The following is a 22492-nucleotide window of genomic DNA, read 5'->3' on the forward strand; positions in this document are numbered from 1 at the left end:
AACTAGTCAATAAAATTAATAATAGCCAGTTAAAAAGAATTATTATTGTTATATTTCCTTGCTAGTTTTTTTTATATGGCTCTGAAGTAATATTATATTGGAATAACTGGCTTTTCTGTCACCTAATACAGAATTACTTTACGAGGTATCGTTGACTAAGTCCGGAACTAATGTTTTTCACTCTTAATTCAATTATATTTTAGGTACATAATCTATTTGTTACCTAACTAACTCGATAGAGTCGTTTATTCATTAACTGGATTCTATTTCGTTATACTTAAGCAGGTCGACTCAATAGTTTCAGCAATCGGTATGATTTTGAACAAAGCTAAAAGGTTTTTTGAGCCTTTTGCCCTTACTTTCATGACAATAGGCTAGTTTCCTAAAAAAATTTTTTTAGTCCGTCATGTTTAATATCAAAAAATATTAGACACGTATATTTTTATTTGTCAATCTAACAAATAATTACATAGTTATGGTGCGTTGAAGTTCCGCACGACGTCATAACGTGCGGCACTTTTATGCACGCATTGACGTCACGGGCCTCTTCTTATGAACTTTGGCGCGCTTTGTCTCTTTAAATTTTCATTAGTTTGAAAAAGTGAAAAATACGTGTAGAGTATTTTTGATAAGTTAACTGACGGACTAATTAAAACTCTTGCTTTTTGACCCAGGAAACATCCCTATTTTATACCAATTAAGTCTAATAATACACATCATCATCATTTCAGACACAGGACGTCCACTGCTGAACATAGGCCTTCCAAGACTTCCATATTGTCTCTTTAATAAGCTATTATGCTCAGTTACAAAATCAAACCAATTGTTGTATGAATTGAAAAGTATTGCTTTTGTTTGCTGACCAATGTCATAACTTTAATCGTAAACCTGCAACTTATCGTGTTGAACTTACGAAAGCTTTGACTCAACCATACAACCGATACGCCAACGTTTGTCACTTTACAAATTTTTTAAAGTAAAAATTTGCATTTAGATCTTTTCAATACTTTTATACCAATTTATGTAATGTCTTTAAAAAAGTTATCATAATTCATATTTCAGTTTTTGTTTTAAGTTTTTTTAGAATTTTCATTGCTCATTTTGGAGGATGTTCAGCAGTGGACGTCCTGTGGCTGAAATGATGATGATGTTTGCACAAATTACTAATAGGTACTCGTAGTCCCGCTAACCCCTCATGATAAACTTGTGTTACGAGTGGGTTCACCACAATTGATAATTAGATTAATTCCAGCATATTCTGTCGCATGCGACGTGCAAAAGTTCTTGTTCTAAGTAAGTAAGTATACAATATAATGGAAAACAATAGAATAAATAAACTTAATACGCAATAAAGATTTTAAATTGCCTATCAGCAAAAAAATAAATTTCATGAGTTTGTTATTAAAATTGATTTCCTCCACTTTAATTAAAAGGCAGAGCCAATCACAATAAATTAAAGAATAATCATTATTGAATTCAAATTGGTACGTTTATAAAATTAAATGTTATAATATGTAATATGTTAATTTTCTTTGAAGACTATTAATTTTCTCAAGTAATTTAATGTCAGCAATAATAATAACTTAAATATTTCATTAAATTATTTTTGAGACATACATATGTATTATGATTTCGAATCCCATACTAAATCGTACAAGTATCTACGGCTGTGTTAATAATTAATGAGTAGGTATGTTACTCAGCGAAAAACTCGAGAACAACTGAAAAAAAAACAGCTTTTTTCAGTGTTTTCGTTGAAGTTTTTCCAATGCAACTCATTCATGTATGTATATCATGTCAGCTACTAAGAACCGTTCATTGTGGAAAACCTTGGGGAAGGCCTTTGTCCAACAGTGGACGTCATTTGGCTGAAACGAACGAACTAAGTATGTTGCGAACCGCTAAGGATTAGGTAGACCGCGCGGGCTGCACCTTCATATTTTTTTTATCCACAACGAGGAAGCTCTTGGCCTGTATCTCACCGCTCACCTGATGGAGTGATGATCAGGCCGAAGGTGGAAGCGAGCTTCACCCGGAATCCTCAACCACGGAGGAACTGGCTATCTTACCTCTAACTGCCGGAACACAGCAATGCTGTTAACATTATTGTTATGATGGCGACAGGCTTAGGTAAGATGGTGGTAGCTAGCCAGGCGGACTTAGAACAAGCCCTACCACAAACCGAACAGAAAAATCTGCTCCCACTGGGAATCGAGCCCGGGACCTCTGCGTCTGAAGCAGGTAGTCTTATCTATCTATCTATCTTATCGTACTAGACCACAGGTTACGTTCATAGTATGAAGCTTTTTATGTACCATCTTAGACTAAATCTAATATCGAAATATTGGTGATATTACAGAAAAATTACTAGCCCATTACAATAATAGAAAATTGATTTTTAAATGCCAGATGTTTTAGAAATATAAAATACGTGTCTAGTGCTCCAATCTTCTGGAACCTTCGAAAAGTGCGGGCCATGAATGCGGGGTATCTCTCAATCTGGACACACAAAAACCACTGTACATATTTATAGACATTTTAAAAATCAACCTTATTTAACCTACATTAGCATAAAAATTAAATAAAGCACGACATTAAGAGCGAAAGTCGCACAAAACCTAGCACCTTGACCTAAACAGCTGTTACACTTTACACATAGGATTGTTGAGTTTATTGTTGCCATTTCGTTCAGTTTTGGTTCAGTAAGTATCAGTTAATTCATAATAATTATATCTTGGTATTTCAAGGGTAAGTATGTCGGTAATAGACGAGATATTAATCTGAAATTAATATGGTGTTTATTATCAGAGTAAACTCTTTGATTACCTTTTAGATAATGGGCACACGTAAGTACAGAGTAAAAGGTCCCTACAGTCAGTAAAACATTGACCTCAGATCATGCTATAGAGCTAATCAGTGTTACCTAATTTCTTATCGGAAAATTCAAGATTTTCCTTTAAATCTTTTCCTTTTCATTCGGTGATCATAAAAAAATAAAAATATAAAACATATTTTTTTTTTTTTTATCCACAACGAGGAAGCTCTTGGCCTGTATCTCACCTGATGGTAAGTGACGATCAGGCCGAAGGTGGAAGCGAGCTTCACCCGGAATCCTCAACCACGGAGGAACTGGCTATCTTATCTCTAACTGCCGGAACACAACAATGCTGTTAACATTGTTATTATGGCGACAGACTTAGGTAAGATGGTGGTAGCTAGCCAGGCGGGCTTAGAACAAGCCCTACCACCAACCAAACCGAACAGAAAAATCTGCCCCCACTGGGAATCGAACCCGGGACCTCTGCGTCTGAAGCAGGTGGTCTTACCACTAGACCACAGAGGCGGTTTAAATATAAAAATAAAGATTAATAATCTTAATTTGTGAAAACCTAAAAATCCACGAGAGATAATTTAAGCGTTTGAGACACACAGGCGAACTACCTACCCAACAAAATTGTTAGGTACGAATTAGGTAGGTCATCCTAGTGAAAATAATATTCTCAATCTGTTACAATCGAGTTGATTTCAAAGATGGCCGTTTCAGACGCGCTGAAATGATTCGTTACGCAATTGTTTTGACATTATTTGTGATCTCCTCGTTTTATAGAGCAATAGAAAGCAATCCTTTCGCACAATATCGTCTGTGAAATAAATCGATTGAGAATAAACACGTTTTCGGACAATGATGTCTCGCTTTCCTGTCCGTGTTCATCATTCGATTTATTTCAATTTTTCCATCACGTTTCTGAAATCTTTTAAAGAAAGAAATTCATCTGTATTTTAATAAAAATAACGTCCAAGAAAAGGCTGGCGCTGGCGTATAAGATTTGGTAACAATCGATATTGCAAATCACGTGACTGGTAAATCGTTGACCAATGAGTTGTTTATGAAATAAGTAGATAAGAATTGGCTACAGCATCAATTGCTTTATATTGTTGGTTTTTATTTCTTATTGATATTATTTTTATTGTTTTTATGAGCTTACTTTTTATTTCAATCCTCCGAGGGCTCTGGTAGCTAAATTATAGAGGGTAGTGCGTCTGCAGCAGGTAGAGATTAAATGGATGGCCTAATGATAATGGTAAACTTATCTCACCATCATACATTGTGATAGTCAATAAGAAATATACATTTTTGGATTAGAATTAACACATTTTTTTTCCTTTATTGAAATTTCTTAAGAGTTTCTTATTCTTGTGATAGAGTCGGTTTTGTTTATATATTTTTAACTCTATACATTGTAATGCATAGTCTGTAGACTAGACGAGAAATAGTATTGATTTAAGTAGTTAAATTAATTTTATTGTATTTTGATACAAAATAACATCCAATAAAGTGCGCATCAAAAAAGCTTTGCTCGACGTTCACGTGGCTCTGGTGGTTGAGTCCTCTTGTAAATACTTATTTAATTAATTTGGTCAGTTTTCATTTTATTTTCGGTTTTAACATACATTTTTTTGGCGTAACTTAATTTATAGCTTTACTTGATCAATAAATTAAATATAATAATTAATTAGTGAATCCTTGCATCAAAATTGCAGAAAAAATCAAACAAATTTCAAATTAGTTTCTTGAAATTGTGTAACTTGCATAACGCACACTATGGACTTTTAATCGGCCGATAGTTGGGTCGGGCTGTCAAAGCTAGGACATGTAAAAGTGCGCACATTACACCGATTTGGTATCGGCCGATTCTTCATACAAATTAAAACCGGACCCAACTATCGGCCAACTAAAAATCGGTGGTCTGCGCGTAGGCTTAAACTTAAAATCTATACTAATATTATAAAGCTGAAGAGTTTGTTTGTTTGTTTGTTTGTTTGTTTGTTTGTTTGTTTGTTTGGTTGAACGCGCTAATCTCAGGAACTACTGGACCGATTTGAAAAATTCTTTTTGTGTTGGATAGCCCGTTAGTTCCTGAAGGCTTTAGGCTATTTATCATCACGCTAAGACCAATAGGAGCGGAGCACCAATCAAGAATATTTCAAATCAGTGATTTTTTTCCTTTTGAGAGCTGACGCTGCGTAAACGGTTAAAGTTTCGCAAAAATCATGTATGACAGGATTGTTCCCCTTTAAAAGTTCTTTAAAAAAGTCCGCGGTAGCATATGTCTATCTTTTAAGGTTGGCTCATAGTAACCATTTTTATGCAAAAAAAATCTGTTTTAAAATAATGCATTATTTGCGAAGGTGTTTTTATAAACATGATATTAATCCTTATCCAAATAAATAAATTATTCACCACAAGTATTTAATTTTAAACATTCTTGCCCTTTACACCATTCGATTTCAATAAATATCTTAGGAGATATCGCAGTTTTAAAATCACATCGCAGCAAAATAATGATCAAGTACTACGCGCGCTACTGATGGATCAATGCACAGCCTAAACCGCTGATCGTAAAGACCTGAAACTTGGACGGTGTGTTCTTTGTATGACGTAAGCATCTGATAAGAAAGGATTTTCCAAAATTCTACCCCTAAGGAGGTAAAAAGGAGGGGCAAAGTTTGTATGAAATAACGAGATTCCTTCGTCCAATCTACTTAAAATTTTGCATAAGCATTCTATAACAGAATTAATGGAAGACGTGTTTCGTATTTTAGTGAAATGCACCCCCTAACTATGTTAAAAAGGGGTAGAAAGTTATTTTAGTGGTGATTTGCTTCAAAGTTGATATTAATTACTCATTAGTGCATTTTTTTACAATCATGACGTCATGTTAACGACTACCATACTCTAGGGGCCTCACTTAACCTCGGAGTGGTTAAGTGAGGCCGCTGCGTGCGCTCGCCCAACAATGCATAGTAATGCATGAAAGTCATGCCGCGGGCACCTGCTTGCGCTGTATACATAAACTCATTTTCGCGCGAGAGTTTTGGCGGAGGCCCTTGAGGTAGTGGGAGTAGTCTTGAGGAAAAGCTCCTTCTCCCACGGCCAGTGGCATGCTGGAAGCTTGGTGATTCTAGCACCCGTAGGAAAATATAAAAAAAAGTTTACCAATAATACTGCGGTAGGTGTAGTTTTCGATTTCGTTGTAAAAAAATAATACCACCGAGTAACTTTCACCGGATCAAAGGCCGAGCTGCATATTAATAAAATATAAGAAAAAAATATTTTCATGTTTATTTAACCTGATTTTTATATTTTAAAAGTATTCAAACATTTAGATAATAACGTTAAAACATTTAAAAATAATCGTATGAGAACGTTTTCGACTTCTCCACGGACGAAGTCGCGGGCAAAAGCTATTTGTAAAATAATTAGACTAAATTATTAAATTTAAAAGTGCCTACCCAAAGTCATTATTCCACGCGGACGAAGTCGCGGGCACAGCTAGTCTATATATATAAAAGAAAGTCGTGTTAGTTACTCCACTTATAACTCAAGAACGGCTGAACCGATTTAGCTGAAAATTATCAGGGAGGTAGTTTAGAGCCAGGAGAAGGACATAGGATACTTTTTATCCCGTTCGAAATTAAAAAAAAAGTCTGCTTATTTATTGCCATTAAGGCGGAACAAAGTTCGCCGGGTCAGCTAGTATTAAATAAATTCACTTTACTTACCGGATTGTGTTGTAGGTATATTTATTTCGTTGGTATTACAACAGTTTTAGATTTTTTGTTTAATTAAGATTGAGTTCGAGGCCTCTTTTATAAATTAAACCGGACTTCTTTAACAAAGAACTGAATTTCGTGTTGCTTACAATTTTTACAGTAAAGTTTAGAGGATATAGAGTGGAGAAAATGTTATGGAATAGAGGAAATAGCTTGTTTTCTACTAATTGATAATTAGGCAGTAGGCTTGTATGGGCGAGGATGAACGACCAATTTATCCAAACTATTTTGTTGCCTGTTACAAATTAAAGACGGTCGAACGTGTTTTGTGTAGGTTTATTGTAGGTAAGTAATGATTAATGAACCTAAGTATTTACCAACAGTGTAATATTAAATTTATGACATCAATTTAAAAGCGATGCGCACATTGAGCGACAAAACGCGGTGAACAGTCGCGGCCACAAAACGCACGCGCGTCTTTTCACATTTAGCTGTAGTTGCGACTCCGCGACATGTTGCGACCACAAACTAATAAAAATCCTACTACTATTATAAATGCGAAAGTTTGTGTGGATGTCTGGATGTTTGTTACTCGGTCACGCAAAAACTACTGAACGGATTTTGATGAAACTTTACAGTATTATTGTTTATAACCCAGAATAACAAATAGGCTATAATTTATGACGATCTGTGACAAACTAAATTTCACGCGGGTGAAGCCGCGGGCAAAAGCTAGTATTTTTTTTTTTTTAATAAAAGATTATTAGTAATTTGTTATTACACAAATTACTAATACTCCCGCTAGCCCCTCGTACTAAGCTAAATATGCTTGTGTCACGAGTGAGCTCACCACAATAGTCGAGCGGCGGCGGGGACCGAACCCGCGTTCCCCGGATCACGAGTCGGCCAGTCCGACCCCTTCACCGTTCGGCTATCGTGGCTATAAATATGGTAAAGATATACCATAATTAAATATGTGGCCTCGTCTGTCACCGTTTTTGTCGCCCAATGTGCGCTGTCGCTTAGTCTCCACAGCAGGAGCATGACTTAACATGAGCACCAGAGGCAACTGAAGGATTTGTCCTATACTACAGATTGGTTGTACCTTAGAAGCCTGAGCTTGGTCTACCTTTATCCTTGAGTCGCCTTTTACGACATCCACAGGTAGAGTGGTCTTTCAATTTGATTCTACCATTAAAACCTACCTACTTAATTATTTATAGTTCGAGTTTACCCTGTTCCATAATTTTATGTTGATGATTAAATAAACCTATTATTCATATTCATTAAATTATTTGTACATACATTTATTACTTATTCTATAATTGTGTCTGTAAATTCTTTCAGTTTGCTAAGTAAGGTACCTACTGTATTTTAAGTCTCAGAGTAGAATGCCACAAATTTTTAACTAGTTTATCACGAACATTGCAAAGTGCATCGTCTTACGCAGGATCACTTCGGCTGACTGCATTCGGTTATCCAATGATTCGAGAACTAGGCACCGCAAAAACTGTTGCCTAGTTTCAGTTAACTAAGTTATTTCTTATTCTTAGATAACTGTAAAATCTTTAAGATCAACGCAACGAGTGCGGCCACTAAACCGGCGGGAGTGCGCGTTTGAGAAAACGGGACAACGTGCAATGTAGCGTAGACCAGACCACCGCGACACACCACAGTGTTGTGATAAATAAATTAATTGCTACTCTACTTCGTTCAATCGTTCCTTTCAATCAAATGACGTCCGCAGCTGGACAAAGACCTCTCCCAAGGATTTCCTTAACACTTTNAGTCTATTATAAAGAGAAGTAATTATATAGTATTATAGTTGTACCTATTGTGTTTATACTTACAAGATATTTTTTCTGAAGCTACTATGCTATACTATATGGCCTATTTTTAACTTTACCAATAATAATAAATAAATGATCTAGTAAATACCTCTGTATTTTGATTTGGGCCATAAGTTCAGCTCGGAGAAAAAGTTAGGCTGTTAAAATAAACGCCCTTGCGTACAAAATTGCGTAGTCACTTTCTTTTCCGAAGTTGTTATGGCGATGTTTAATTTCTGTAAAGAGGATCGTTAACTTTAATATAAAGTTGAATGTTTTGAGTTTTCTGCTGGGATTAAGGACTTCGTAGTTTATAATTTTCTTTGTAGTTTTACTTTGTATTGAAGCGTTGAATCATTAAGGACCCGTTTTAGAGTTTAATGTTTTTATGACTCGCGAAGAGTCGAATTTCATCAGCTACCAAACATTACAAATGACCGTAGACCACATTCACACCGCCGAAGCTTATACAGGGTGTTAGGTAAATGGGTATATGAGCCGACACCAGCCCATGTTAACATGGGCATATTAAAGGTATGGTGAAGTCAGAAATTCGATATCATCATTTTTTTTTTTTTTTCATACAAAAATAAAATTATAAAATCCGATTTGTATGAAATTTAAAATAATTAAAATGAAGATATCAATTTTCTGACTTTACCATACCATTTATATGCCCATGTTAACATGGGTTAGTGTCGGCTCATATACCCATTTACCTAACACCACAGTATATATATGAGCTAAAGCAGTACGGAAACTTAGCCCTTTCGGCGAGTTAAATACCTACACTTCAACTGAGTGTTAGGGTTGGCACTCTTAATCCTTATAAAATTAATAAGGTTCTTACTTACTTATTTATTAAAACGTTTATTTAGGTTTTTTAATTATCAAATACCTAATGAAATAAATTAATTGACTAAGTAGTTAACAAAAATATAAAACGTTAATTAGGTTCTATAATGATCGAATACATAATCGAATAAATTGATTAAGTACTATTAGAGGCCGGTAGAAGATCTATTCTCATAAATAAAATACCGGATACTTACTTTCACATACCTATTGCCCCATTTTAAATACAGTTCATCACTTAGTACCTACAAAAGTGCGCGGAGCAAATTACTTTATCAAATACATAGAACACATAAATTGTTAAAAAGCGTAATTACGTAATTTAAAAAGAACTATTACAAAATCAGATGTAAGGACTTTATTTAAAAAGTAATATTTAATCATTTTTACAATTCAGAATTATTACGAAGTTTAAAAAATGAAAGTTCTGGTTTTGAAGATGCCGAGTTCAAGCAGCCGTATACTACGCAATACACTCGTGGCATGTTTTTAAAAATACAGCGGACAGCGCATGCAATAAAATTATTATTAAAAACACAACGCGCGCGACACTCGCGACGGATGGACTGCGAGGTTCGCTTAGAGCTCGTGTAAAGCGTGCGTCTGGGTGCGTGAGTCTGATTTCGAGCGTTTGTATGAAGCTTCCGTACTGTTTAATTTATCTACTGTGCTAACACCCTGTATAGAAGTTTGAATCCATGCGGCGCCGTACGAAAAATACCATAGTTTTTTTAACCTTCCAATTTAGACAAAATTTGGGTGCATTCACCAGGCAAATGAACCCATATGGCGACACATGTTTGGAAATTCCATATTCCAGACCTGGAACCGATTAGCTTGGAATAGTGCCAATGGATGATTCATCGCAGTTCCATAAACGTTCCAGTCACGTCCAAGCCTCGGATAACCGATTGTGATTCAACTTGCAATCGGAGAGTGATTCTGGAACCCGCAAAGGACCCGACATTTCAGTGTTAAATCGATTACCCAAACTATTTTCCGATAAACGATTAGTTGTTCATTGTTTCAATTATTGATAGAGGTTGATCTTTCATTGTGACGTTGTTGTAAAGACAAGAGTTAGACTTTGTTAGGGTAGTTTTCAATTAAAAGTTATATTATAATTAAATAGCCTTTGAGCTAATTAATTCTGTTGAGTTCTTAAACTTTTTGACGTTAGGGAGTTACAATATCCATCGCTCCATTCTCACAAACTAAGTATGTACCCAGATAAACAGGAAATATGTAGACACAAATATAATAAAAGTTGATGATGTTGTAATGTTGAAAAATTATGTATCTCATTTGTTGCCTTTCCCTATGGAAATTCAATTTATTTATAAATTTTTTAGCCCCTCGCACACTGAAAGTGTAGTATTCAAAAGGCCTCCCTTTATACGCTACATGTAAACGATTTTGGGTAATTTGATTGAATTCACGCTTAACCGCCATCATGAAACCCGACCGTTTTTGCAAATGCCTTAATTTTATGCATTAGATACGACGTAGTTAAATAATCAAAATTTCTGAGTAACTTTAAGACTCTCGAAAACATTTCTTTATAAACAATGAACATTATTAATGGCGCACTTGACTTTGTTCCTCCACGAAGTCAGTGTTGTAATTTGATTTTCGTAAACAATAAGCTTACGTTGCGAAGAAAATAAACATCTGAGCGCCAGACAAAGTTCATATCGTTATAACAGATGCCGGATACTGGATACTTTAATAAATTAACCATCAATAGGTTCAAAACATTACTGATATTAAAACTGTGCAAAGTCCATCACCCAATCTCTAATTCTTGGTTTAATAAGTATTGAAGAAGTTTTACAAAGAAAGTTTTTTTTTTCCGACTTATTGCGCCAATTCTTTTTTCAAATCTCAATATGTTTTATTTAATTTTTTTACCCAACAATTTATAAAAATTCCAACATTTTTATAATTTAATAAAATACACTTAGGTACATCTATACGAAAGCATTTCAAAAACTATACGAGTAATTCTAATGACTTGACTGTAGACAACTTTTTTATTTCGATGATATTCCATTCCATCATTCTTCACATTCAAACAACCAAAATATTCAACATTTCACATTAATAAAAAAGGTAAGTATTTCCAAATTAAATTGATCTTTTGAAACATTTAAGTAAGCCAAATTAACGAGTGATGAACGCAATTAATTTCTTGTCAGCCATAAAATGGGATCCTTTTTAATTTTTGCTTTTGATACTGAATAAAGTTTGAAAAGCGATGGCGAGGTTTATTAATGACGCCCACACTTCATCTGTTCTATGGCGGACACAGTATAAACCGGAGCAGTAAGTAAACTCACACTGAAACATTTTATACAGGGTGTTTGGTAAATGGGTATATGAGCCGACACTAGCCCATGTTAACATGGGCATATAAATGGTATGGTGAAGTCAGAAATTTGATATCATCATTTTAATTATTTAAATTTTCATACAAAATAAATTTTATAAAATCCGATTTATATGAAAATTAAAATAATTAAAATGAAGATATCAATTTTCTGACTTCACCATACCATTTATATGCCCATGTTAACATGGGCTAGTGTCGGCTCATATACCCATTTACCAAACACCCTGTATAAAATGTTTCAGTGTGAGTTTACTTACTGCTCCGGTTTATACTGTGTCCGCCATAGAACAGATGAAGTGTGGGCGTCATTAATAAACCTCGCCATCGCTTTTCAAACTTTATTCAGTATCAAAAGCAAAAATTAAAAAGGATCCCATTTTATGGCTGACAAGAAATTAATTGCGTTCATCACTCGTTAATTTGGCTTACTTAAATGTTTCAAAAGATCAATTTAATTTGGAAATACTTACCTTTTTTATTAATGTGAAATGTTGAATATTTTGGTTGTTTGAATGTGAAGAATGATGGAATGGAATATCATCGAAATAAAAAAGTTGTCTACAGTCAAGTCATTAGAATTACTCGTATAGTTTTTGAAATGCTTTCGTATAGATGTACCTAAGTGTATTTTATTAAATTATAAAAATGTTGGAATTTTTATAAATTGTTGGGTAAAAAAATTAAATAAAACATATTGAGATTTGAAAAAAGAATTGGCGCAATAAGTCGGAAAAAAAAAACAATATTTGCAGAATGTAGTGGAGCAGTCCAAAGATCAGTCCGGTTACATTCTTATGTAAAAGAGATTTAAGCATAAATGCAGTGAAACAGACCACAGTACAGTTCGAGTTGCATTTTTTGCTTTTTTCGTAAAAATTACAATATTTAATGTAATATTATTTTTAGCATAGATACGATCAGTAAATGCGTTGAGACAGTCCGATGATCAGCTCGAATGCATTGTGTCGTATAATAATTTAAATCACCAAGTAAACCCGTACAATTTCTAATTGAGGGTAACCGAACATTTATTATGTGCTGTGGGACAGTCCAAAGATCAGCCCGATTGCACCTAATGTGAATATTAACGGATGCTTTTCATATAATTTGTTAACACTTAATAAAAGGTAACAGTGGGTACGTACCGTTATAGCTATTTTTAGATTCAGAATCACTATCCGAAGAAATTGTGTTTTGTTTCCGTGCTCGCTTTAATTTCTTTTTTAACTTCTTGATTTGATCACTGATGTAGTCAAAATCCTTTTCACGCTTACGTTTCGGCATTTTAACTGCTTAATTTTGAATGTAAAGAAAAAAGTGCAGAACGGTTAAGCACTAAAATGCGAATGACAATATAAGATGGCGGATTGGTGAGGCCGGGGTGACCATAGCGGAAAATTTGTTCTTTTTTTTTTATTTATCTCTCAACCATAGTGCAAGATCGGTAACTAATATGCGTTACTACATGTTGTGAATAATAATATATTAATTTCAGGATACTTATCTCGAGGACGAGGTGCGAGTATAATTATGGTTTTCAGGCATCTTAGAAACCCTGTTTTTTAAATTTTCAAAAATAATTTAATTAATTCCAGGTCTCAAATTAATTTTGCGCAGTAAATTTTGCAGCGTTTTTCTGCTCGGCATAATACACTTCGTGCCTAATAGTCGATATGCCTTTGGCGAAGGTTTATAAAGAGATAATGCCAAAATTTTTTCGTCAATTGTAAAACGCCTTCCTTGCTTTTTTTTCCCGCTTTGGGTAACTTGCATTTGGCAAAATAGTTTTGCTGACGGTGACAAATTCTTGCACATTATTTGAAATGCTGTCGTTTTCATGAGTTTTTTGGCAGCTACGTATTTGCATTTCAACTTCTTTTTCTCATCTTCACATCTCTGTAACTGCTTCAAAGCACGCTTATATTGCTTCATTTGCAGGAATGATAGGCGAGACCCTGAAAAAATCCATTGTTACACTTTAGTACCTGCTAATGCATGTGTTATGTTTATTACATTTTTTTTAACGGTGAAAAGAGTATCTCAAACAACCTTTTTACTAACTTTTGTCATAATTTATCAATCCAAAAATCGAATATTACTATATACATTAAATTGAATATGGGACCAAATGGCAAGTATCTACTATCACAAAAATAAAGAATCAATCAAATCGGACGAGAAATCTGTAAGTAATCGGTGAACATCGATTACTTAAAAATACCAAGACGACGTAATTGTCACGAACAAAGTTTTCACGTGAGCATGCTAAAAACTAAAAATAGTAACCTTTGGATTTTTTGGTTTTATTTTTTGCCTTCTTGTTAGTTTTGTTAACATTTTGAGCTTCTCTGGACTGCTCTACATTGTCTTGTGTGTCACCAAGAGTCTGTTTGAGAGGAGCTTCTCCAGTGACATTAACTCCGACAAGAGATTGTGGTTGGTCCTCTAATCTCTCTCAATAGCATATAATTTTATCAAAACATGTTATATAGTCATTACCTTCTATTACAGGGTTAACAGACAGCTCTGTATTCATTGGAGAATCACCAAAATTTGGCAAATCAAATTTTCCAGAAATATGATCAATTTCTTTAAGCCTTTGTGCTTGCACACCTGAAAAAATAAAGACATGAATGTTATTCAAATTATGTATTAATGCTAATTTACCCACAATTTTCATAGGTTTTATTGTGTTTGCCGAACTGCATTTGTCATTTGTATTTTTTACACTGATACCGACTTTAAAAATAAATGAAAAAATCAAATATCAATAAAACTAGGTAGATACCTATAATATTTTATGTACATATTTCAGATAATGAACAAAGTTATTTGTTGAATAAATAAAATAAAATTACCTGGTAAATGCAGTACTGGCATTGCCAATTGACTGAGTCGGTTCTTAGGATATTTATAAACGTCCTCGAAATGATTACGACATACACGTCTATTATTATAAATTGTTGTTGCATCCAATGTAGCTAGATCGCCACCAATATTTGCAATCCAGGTGTTAAACTTTTCTGCATTTTTTTCCGGGTCAGGAAAGCGATGCAGTGGAACACCTGAAAATTATGGATAAGAATCAAATAACCATTAAGGTATTCATCGAATAAATTAAAAGGACATGTACTGTTAAAGGATCAGTGGAAACAATTGTTATTATGTAACTAGCTGTGCCCGCGACTTCGTCCGCGTGGAATAATGACTTTGGGTAGGCACTTTTAATAATTTAGTCTAATTATTTTACAAATAGCTTTTGCCCGCGACTTCGTCCGCGGAGAAGTCGAAAACGTTCTCACACGATTTTTAAATGTTTTTAACGTTATTATCTAAATGTTTGAATACTTATAAAATATAAAAATCTTAAAGGTAACACTTTTAGCGCCTCAAAGTAATCATCGGCGTGTTTTTATTGCCAAAATCCCGATATCGGGTTCTCTTAACTAAAGCAGGATGTTCATGAACTCTATATTGACATCCACATGTGTCTATACAACACGGCACCGCATGGGGTCGAATAGCTACGAGTTGAGGCTAGGGTTGAACAAACGGAAGAGTATTTACTTTGTTTCTTTTCAATACTTAGGTGCTTACAAATTTTGTGAATTATTTATTTTCAAACTTAATTTTAAAACCTAAAGTAAACTTAATTTACAAACAAAATAATGTTATTTTTATTATTCTAAAATAACTAAGTGAGATAACCAAACATAATCAGTATACAACTTATTATTTTAACCTTGCGTCATAGATATTATGTATCACAATAGATTACCGTTACCTTTACTAAACTTTTTTTACCTGCAACTGTCGGTACTTAAATTTATTAGATAGGTACCTGAACACAGAATAGAAACGTGCCGGACTGGCAGTATCAAAAACATTTACTATTTTTGTCATAAACAGCTATAATTTTATGGTTATACACCTCGAAAATAAATTTTCTAAACAGATGTTTCGCACATTTTTTCATGGGTAACGAATATCCATAACTGTGCAGTATTTTATAGAATTGCATGCAAGGGTTTGACAAAGCAGGGAGAGTTCATTCCGTGTTCTGACTTCGTTGAGTCAACATAGTATTTAAGGTTGTAAGCAACATAACTGAACGGTATTAAAATATGGCAATTCCGCGTACTCGTGACGATATCGAACGAGATATATTAGAAATATTCGGCGAAGATTTTGGTCCATCGAGTAGAAGCAGATACGAGTCGGAGGCTGATATGGAGTATTATTCTGAAAATGTAGCTGTAAATTCAAATGAAGACAATTTTGGAGATAATTTAAAGTAAGTCCTTTATCTTTTGTTAATTCAAATGAAGACAATTTTAATTATATAAATAATTTAAAGTATGTCCTTTATGTTAAACATATATATATATATACGAGTATAAATAATTAAAGAAAATAATAGAAATATCAGACGCAGTTAAAATTAATAATACAATATTTTTTATTATTATTTTAGTGATGAACGTGGTGATAACCAGGCATTCCAGTCGGAAGTGACTCCAGGTGAAGAGTGGACTCTACATAGCAGGACGGAGAATACCTTTGAATATGGTAATAATGGTGATGTTTTTCTAATTCCACCGGATTCTTCCACTCCTTTCGATTATTTTAGGCTTCTTTTTTGTGACGATATACTTGGGGATATTGTAAAGGCCACAAATGAAAGTGCTGTCGAAATATTAATTCAAAGCACATGTGTCCATAGCCGAATTAGTCAATGGAAAGAATTAGATATTTCCGAGTTACTAGTGTTTTTAGGCATACTATTTCATATGGGTAACATCAAAGTTAATAAGTATACTGACTACTGGCGAAAACATTATTTATATAATTTATTTAGTCACCAATTTATGTCGAAAAACCGATTTTTATTAATTTTTAGATGTTTAAAATTTGGTGACGCCAATATTCATCATCTTATCGATCATTTTAATAACATAATGCCAACTTTATTTATTCCTGGCGAAAACTTGTGTATAGACGAGTCCATGATATTACATCGTGGTCGTAGTGGAATACGACAATATATCAAGGGCAAACGACATAAATATGGCATTAAATTGTATATTTTAGCGACACCTACTGGTATGTCACTTCAAATACACATGTACCAAGGTAAAAGAGACTCGCAAGTTGGGGGACCGGGTCACGTTGATAAAGTTGTAACTAAATTAATGTCTAAATACTTAAATGCGGGCTACCATTTATACATGGATAATTTTTACAACAGTGTGGGCCTTGCAGAATTTTTGTTACGAAACAAAACAAATATGACTGGAACACTAAGGAGTAGAAGAAAAGGTAACCCGAGTATAGTTTGTAACACCAAGTTGAAGAAAGGTGAAAGCATTTACCGCTACAACACCCATGGGGTTTGCGTTTGTAAGTGGCATGACAAGCGTGATGTTCTTACTATCAGCACTAAGCACACGCCAGAATTAAAAGCGATAACCAATAGGAGAGGCCAAACAATTTTAAAGCCTGAAATTGTAATACAATATAATAATTTCATGAACGGTGTTGATAGACAAGATCAAATGCTTTCATATTATACTTGCGAACACAAAACTATGCGTTGGTATAAAAAAGTGGGTATACATGTTTTCCAAATGATGTTGTTAAATGCCTTCTATTTATATAAATTACACAAAAACGTTCAAATAGATTACTACAAATTTAGAGAATCTGTTATAGAAATACTCCTGCCGCGTCCTACACGTACGTCTAAAGTTCCCAAAAATAAAAAATTTCATATACCTACGCATTTGCCAAGGGATAGCAAAGGTCATACCAAAAGGCGAAGGTGCAAATATTGCTGGGACACAAAACAGAAACGCCAAAATACTTTGTTTTACTGTAATTTTTGTGAAAATCAGCCAAGTTTGTGTATAGACTGCTTTAAAGATTACCACAAATATTAGATTTATTTATTAAAAAAATAGGGTTTAACGTAAATACAGGGTGTTAGGTAAATGGGTATATGAGCCGACACTAGCCCATGTTAACATGGTCATATAAATGGTATGGTGAAGTCAGAAAATTGATATCTTCAAGTTAGTTATTTTAATTTTCATGCAAATTGGATTTTATAAAATTTATTTTGTATGAAAATTAAGAAAATTAAAATGATGATATCAAATTTATGACTTCACCATACCATTTATATGACCATGTTAACATGGGCTAGTGTCGGCTCATATACCCATTTACATAACACCCTGTATATATATATATATATATAAATTAACATTATAATTATTGACTAGCTTTTCGCCTGCGGCTTCCCCCGCTTTTATAATAAATATCGGATATTTTCTAACCCTGCTTAAAACTGTTATTATTTTGTTACAACAGAACAGTTATTGTGTGTGGTGACCCTAAATTACTTTAAGGTGTTTACATTATTCTAATTAATTTAGCTCAGGTTTAGAACCATGTCGAAAACAAAGCGGCCGTCTGTTTTATCCATATCTTCTTTGTTATAAGCTTGTAATAGTGAAATGATGCTTACACATCATAATATTTGGTTCACAATATAAGTAATAATCAGTAGTCTTGCAAATCATGAACGGCATTTTTATTTGTATTTATGTACAAAGTGTAATTCGTATTTTAAGTTTGAAAAAAATAATAATGTAGTGTAAAATTACTTATTTCGCAGCCAACTGGTTAAAATAGCCGTTTAATCGCATTTAATTGTATTATTATTATAAAACTATTATTATTAGTAAGTGTTTTTTTTTTACTTCTTAGGAGACTCTTTTTTATTAGTATGTTTGTAACTGTAAAAATTAATATTTGTAACAATGTTTATCAATGGTGTAGTCCCAACATAATAGCCCTGCTCAGTTAAGATTATACTGTAGACCAAGCGGCAAAGGTACAAAGAGTTCTGCCAAGATGGTTCTTTAATTTCAATAAACAAAATTAAAATGTACATCATCTTTCATTTTCACATTTTATTTAGATACCCTTAAAGACTCCATGGTGTAGGTCGTGGGAGAACTTTGCCTTTTTAAAATATAATTGTACTTAGTGTGTGTAGGTTATAAGTATAAACTTTTTTTAGTGTAGTGTAGTTTTAGTTTTTTTAGTGTAGTGTAGTTTTAGTACTTTTTTATTTTAAAAATGGAATTAGATGTAAATGACTTTTTGATGGATGTAGATGACTTTTTAACTAGAGACGATTTTATGGACGCCTTAATAAATAATTTAGTGTGGCCGTGGCCAATTACACACTTTGTTAAAGTAGAACAATGTATCAATAACTGTGAAGTGTTCGAAATAGCACCGATTAACAATTTAAATCATTTTGTGACGGTCATGAACTATGAAAATATAATTAATATGGTGTACGAAGACAGTTTCTGGTGTGCAACGTGCAGGACGTGCGTGTATAACCACTACACGCCGGATGAGTGCACTGTTTGCGCACCTTAGTATTTGAGCTGTTTTTAACCGGTAAGTCTGTTTTTGCATTTACAATCATGTAAGGTCGTTAAATAATAACATTAAGTTCAAAATAAACTTTTAATAAATCTACTTATAAAATAAAAATAAAAACACTTATAACTACTTAAAAATAAATGGAGCTTGTCGAGCTCCACGTCATGTCGATATCTGAATCGACATCGACATGACGTGATCGCCCGCTGCTCTGCACCGATACGGGTGTAGGCGGTGGAGCCCGCCACCACCCCGCCCGGCTGGTAAGCTGCGGCTGCGGCTGCTGCTGCTGCTGCGGCTGCGGCTGCGGCGGCTGCTGCTGCTGTTGCGGCTGCGGAATTCCGCAGTCGTCGGTCTGGGTGCCGACATCTTTACTCCCAGCATTGGCTGGTGGTGCTTTTGAACAGCTGAAATAATAAATAAAATATCCATTTAGCACAAACCATTTTATAATTATTTATTTATTTACGAAACAGAACAGTTATTAGAATTGCAAAAACCATATTGGTTTCCACTAGTTATTTTCATTTAAAATTTACTAAAAATATATTTAATAAAATAATTAGTGTACTTAAGTATAAAATATTTGATCGAGTGCTTTCTTATTATTTTTTATGCGACTATAAAATTTCTTTAAAAAAAGGGATATTATAAACTTACCGCAAACACGCTCCCATGGCTGTTTCCTGTGAGCTTTTAATGCTGTGCTTTTGACCCGCCACCAAACACCGTCATCATATTTTAGGTCCATTGTTTATTCTTAATTGTTAATGTTGAGAGCCGGCTTTGTGTCAAATTAAACCTTGTCAAGTGTAAATATACACCTTCAGCAATTGAAAGCGAGCTGGGAGCGATATTTATCGGAGGGAAACAAGGAACAAATCAGAAGAATACTCGCTGCTTCTATTTATTATTCAAAATTACCAATTCATAATCCGAGATTTCTACATTTTATAGGCGACTAGCTGGCTCAGCGAACTTCGTTCCGCCTTAGAATAGGGTCTTACACCTTTCTTTTGAAATATGTTGTAAATCAATCTTGAGCTTATACTTAATTTTAATTTGAATTTTAAAAAGCCTATAAATGCCTTCTAAACTTAAATGTAAATATGATTTTGACTTTTCGCGCGGAAACTCTAGCCGCCATGCTGTTTGGCTCGTGACGTCATTCCGATAGTTTCTGTAACTTTACTCTAACTTTCTGCTTTCACGTCTTCCATGACGCGATTTGAATAGGTAAAATAAAACTTTAAAGTCCATTAACGTGATGTTATCACAAACGATTCCAACATTTTAAACATAAATCAAGCCAAAATCTACTTGTTTACTAACGGAGTGACGTCACGAGGGAATTCGTCAGGGTGGAGGCGTTTTAGACATTTAAAAAAGATGATTTAATAAAAGCGAATTTTAAAATTCTATTTTCACTTTTATGAAAAAATATCAACGTTTTCAGTTTATTTTTTATTAAATCTATTAAAAACATGCATTCTTATATTTTCTTGCGTGGAGTAAAATACACTATCGATACACACTACAGTTTATAATTATGGGAAAATGAAATTTTACTATCTTCTTTCGCAATATTTACCTATATTTTACAGTTTAAATTTTCCCTGGACTACAACAAACATTCAAAACCAAAATCAGTTAAATCGTTCTCGAGTTTTAGCGAGACAAACGAACAGCAATTGATTAATTATATTTAAAGAAGATCAAAATTTGTTGCGTTTCTTTCGCTAATCGGTCTGAATGTTAATATCGCTTTCAGTGAGGACGCAGCTTTACGTGTTCGCGTTGCCCACTTATACGTCTTGCGGAAAGCGATGAATGATATGGGCAGGTACTTAAGTTTTGTTTCTACTAGTGAACTACTAACGTGTATAGCGACTTTTACAAAATAATAAAATAAGAGAAACCTAATTAATTAATTTAGTAGTAGGTAGGCAAGTTTTAATTAAAAAGTACCTAACTCTCACATAATTTTGCCCAACCCTAATCCATAATGTTAGGTCCGAACAGACAAAAAACAATTGCACAAAGGACGACCCCACGTGTCCTCCCCCGTAGACACTTGCGGATCCTATACAAAACATGTCGTAACTTGTTAGGCAGTTAATTGAGACGGTAATGATCCCGATATCGGGATTTCGGCATAAAAAGTGTTAAAGACCGATTCTGCGCTGCCTGCATCCATGCTCTTCCCTTTCTACATTGATTCAGTCAAAGATATACAGGATGTTAGGAAGACGTTAGCAACAACTAAATCCGAAATGCCTATAGTGAAAATAAGTAGATATACGCCAATTCACGATGTCGATTTGTATTTTATTAAAATATCTGCGAAATTGACAGCAATTTATAGCTGTGTTTATGTTTTTTTTACCAACGTATCCTTTATTACACCCTATCAATCACCATAAGCTCCACCTGGCGGGTTAACCTCATACTAACCAAATAGATTGTCCATTGTCCACTCTTGTAAGTGTGACGCCCGTACCTATTCACAAACATTACTATGAGGTGCGCGTGAACGCGTGGACAGGGTCATACACGAACCAATCACAGAATTCTATTCAATGCTGTGCATTCAATTTTCTGCTTCACTTAAGCAAGCATCGTTCGTGAATACGGGTGTTATTCTCGCCAATTCTATGGCCACAACGAGAGTGCACTTCGTTGCTGTTTTGGTATGGAGTAAAAGAAAAACAATTGAATTTTCTGTTATAATTACTACAAAACTGACTCTTTTTCAGTATTTTGTTCCGGGTTAGGTTTCTATACTAAAAATAATAATAGAAACTGTTTAGCTCTAAACAGAGCAAAAGGTTTAAAAATGTTACGACTGCAAACTGAAAGTTGGTAAATAGAAAATGTTGTCAGGTCTAAATTGATAAAAGACCAATGATGCCTATACTTAAAAATAACTTAGTGTAACTGAAAATTAAGAAATAATGATTTGAAATACTTTTTAGAGATGTGGTGAAAGCGATAATTCTTCTCTCTAATGCGATCTTTAAAATAAAATTAAGATTTATGTGTCATTTTTTATGAATTGTTATTATTGAATAGTTAATTAAATAATTATTATTCTTACACTTTTAAAAGTAATTAGTAATCAAATAAAAAATACAAACTTTTGTCAATCATTAAACTTCTCTTTTCATTGAAATGAAGTGTAGGTGGAATCCAAAATTAACATTGAAGTTTCACAAAATAAAAGGCATGTATCATAGTTACAAAATCTATTTTTATTGTAAAAAAAACTCAAAAGTCACATTTATACATACTACAAAAAGAAGTTGAAACAGTTCACAAATTGTAATACAATGGTCGATTAATATACATCGTTACATAATATTTGACTGACAGTAATATTTGATATTGTTACAAGATA

General features: G+C 33.8%; 3 protein-coding genes across 3 annotated transcripts; 1 reads left to right on the top strand and 2 right to left on the bottom strand.

Moving 5' to 3' along the window:
- Positions 1–13161: 13161 nt before the first annotated feature.
- LOC114354698 (uncharacterized) lies at positions 13162–14717 on the bottom strand. Its single transcript, XM_028307211.1, has 4 exons — positions 14490–14717; positions 14131–14244; positions 13918–14076; positions 13162–13586 (listed from the first exon to the last, which is right to left on the bottom strand). The coding sequence occupies exons 1-4, from the start codon at positions 14509–14511 to the stop codon at positions 13213–13215; spliced, it is 669 nt and encodes a 222-aa protein (XP_028163012.1). The 5' UTR covers positions 14512–14717; the 3' UTR covers positions 13162–13212.
- Positions 14718–15390: 673 nt separating this feature from the next.
- On the top strand, positions 15391–17640 carry LOC114354687 (piggyBac transposable element-derived protein 4-like). The gene is made up of 2 exons (XM_028307198.1): positions 15391–15925; positions 16106–17640. Exons 1-2 carry the CDS (start codon positions 15756–15758, stop codon positions 17568–17570), a joined length of 1635 nt encoding a protein of 544 aa, XP_028162999.1. The 5' UTR covers positions 15391–15755; the 3' UTR covers positions 17571–17640.
- Positions 17641–17837: 197 nt separating this feature from the next.
- Positions 17838–21258, bottom strand: LOC114354690 (probable serine/threonine-protein kinase DDB_G0281745). Its single transcript, XM_028307202.1, has 2 exons — positions 19756–21258; positions 17838–19502 (listed from the first exon to the last, which is right to left on the bottom strand). Exons 1-2 carry the CDS (start codon positions 19770–19772, stop codon positions 19226–19228), a joined length of 294 nt encoding a protein of 97 aa, XP_028163003.1. The 5' UTR covers positions 19773–21258; the 3' UTR covers positions 17838–19225.
- Positions 21259–22492: the final 1234 nt, after the last annotated feature.

Source organism: Ostrinia furnacalis, unplaced genomic scaffold, assembly GCF_004193835.3.
Source record: "Ostrinia furnacalis isolate ACB-3 unplaced genomic scaffold, ASM419383v2 OfSCF2106, whole genome shotgun sequence".
NCBI lineage: Eukaryota > Metazoa > Arthropoda > Insecta > Lepidoptera > Crambidae > Ostrinia > Ostrinia furnacalis.

Bases quoted from the DNA above. Each gene is read 5' to 3' on its own strand.
- LOC114354687 (XM_028307198.1), top strand. From the start codon at position 15,756: ATGGCAATTCCGCGTACTCGTGACGATATCGAACGAGATATATTAGAA. The intron at 15,926-16,105 runs GTAAGTCCTTTA...TTATTATTTTAG, and splicing joins AATTTTGGAGATAATTTAAA to TGATGAACGTGGTGATAACC.
- LOC114354698 (XM_028307211.1), bottom strand. From the start codon at position 14,511: ATGCCAGTACTGCATTTACCAG. The intron at 14,245-14,489 runs GTAATTTTATTT...TTATTTTTTCAG, and splicing joins GCCAGTACTGCATTTACCAG to GTGTGCAAGCACAAAGGCTT. The intron at 14,077-14,130 runs GTAATGACTATA...GAGAGAGATTAG, and splicing joins TGTTAACCCTGTAATAGAAG to AGGACCAACCACAATCTCTT.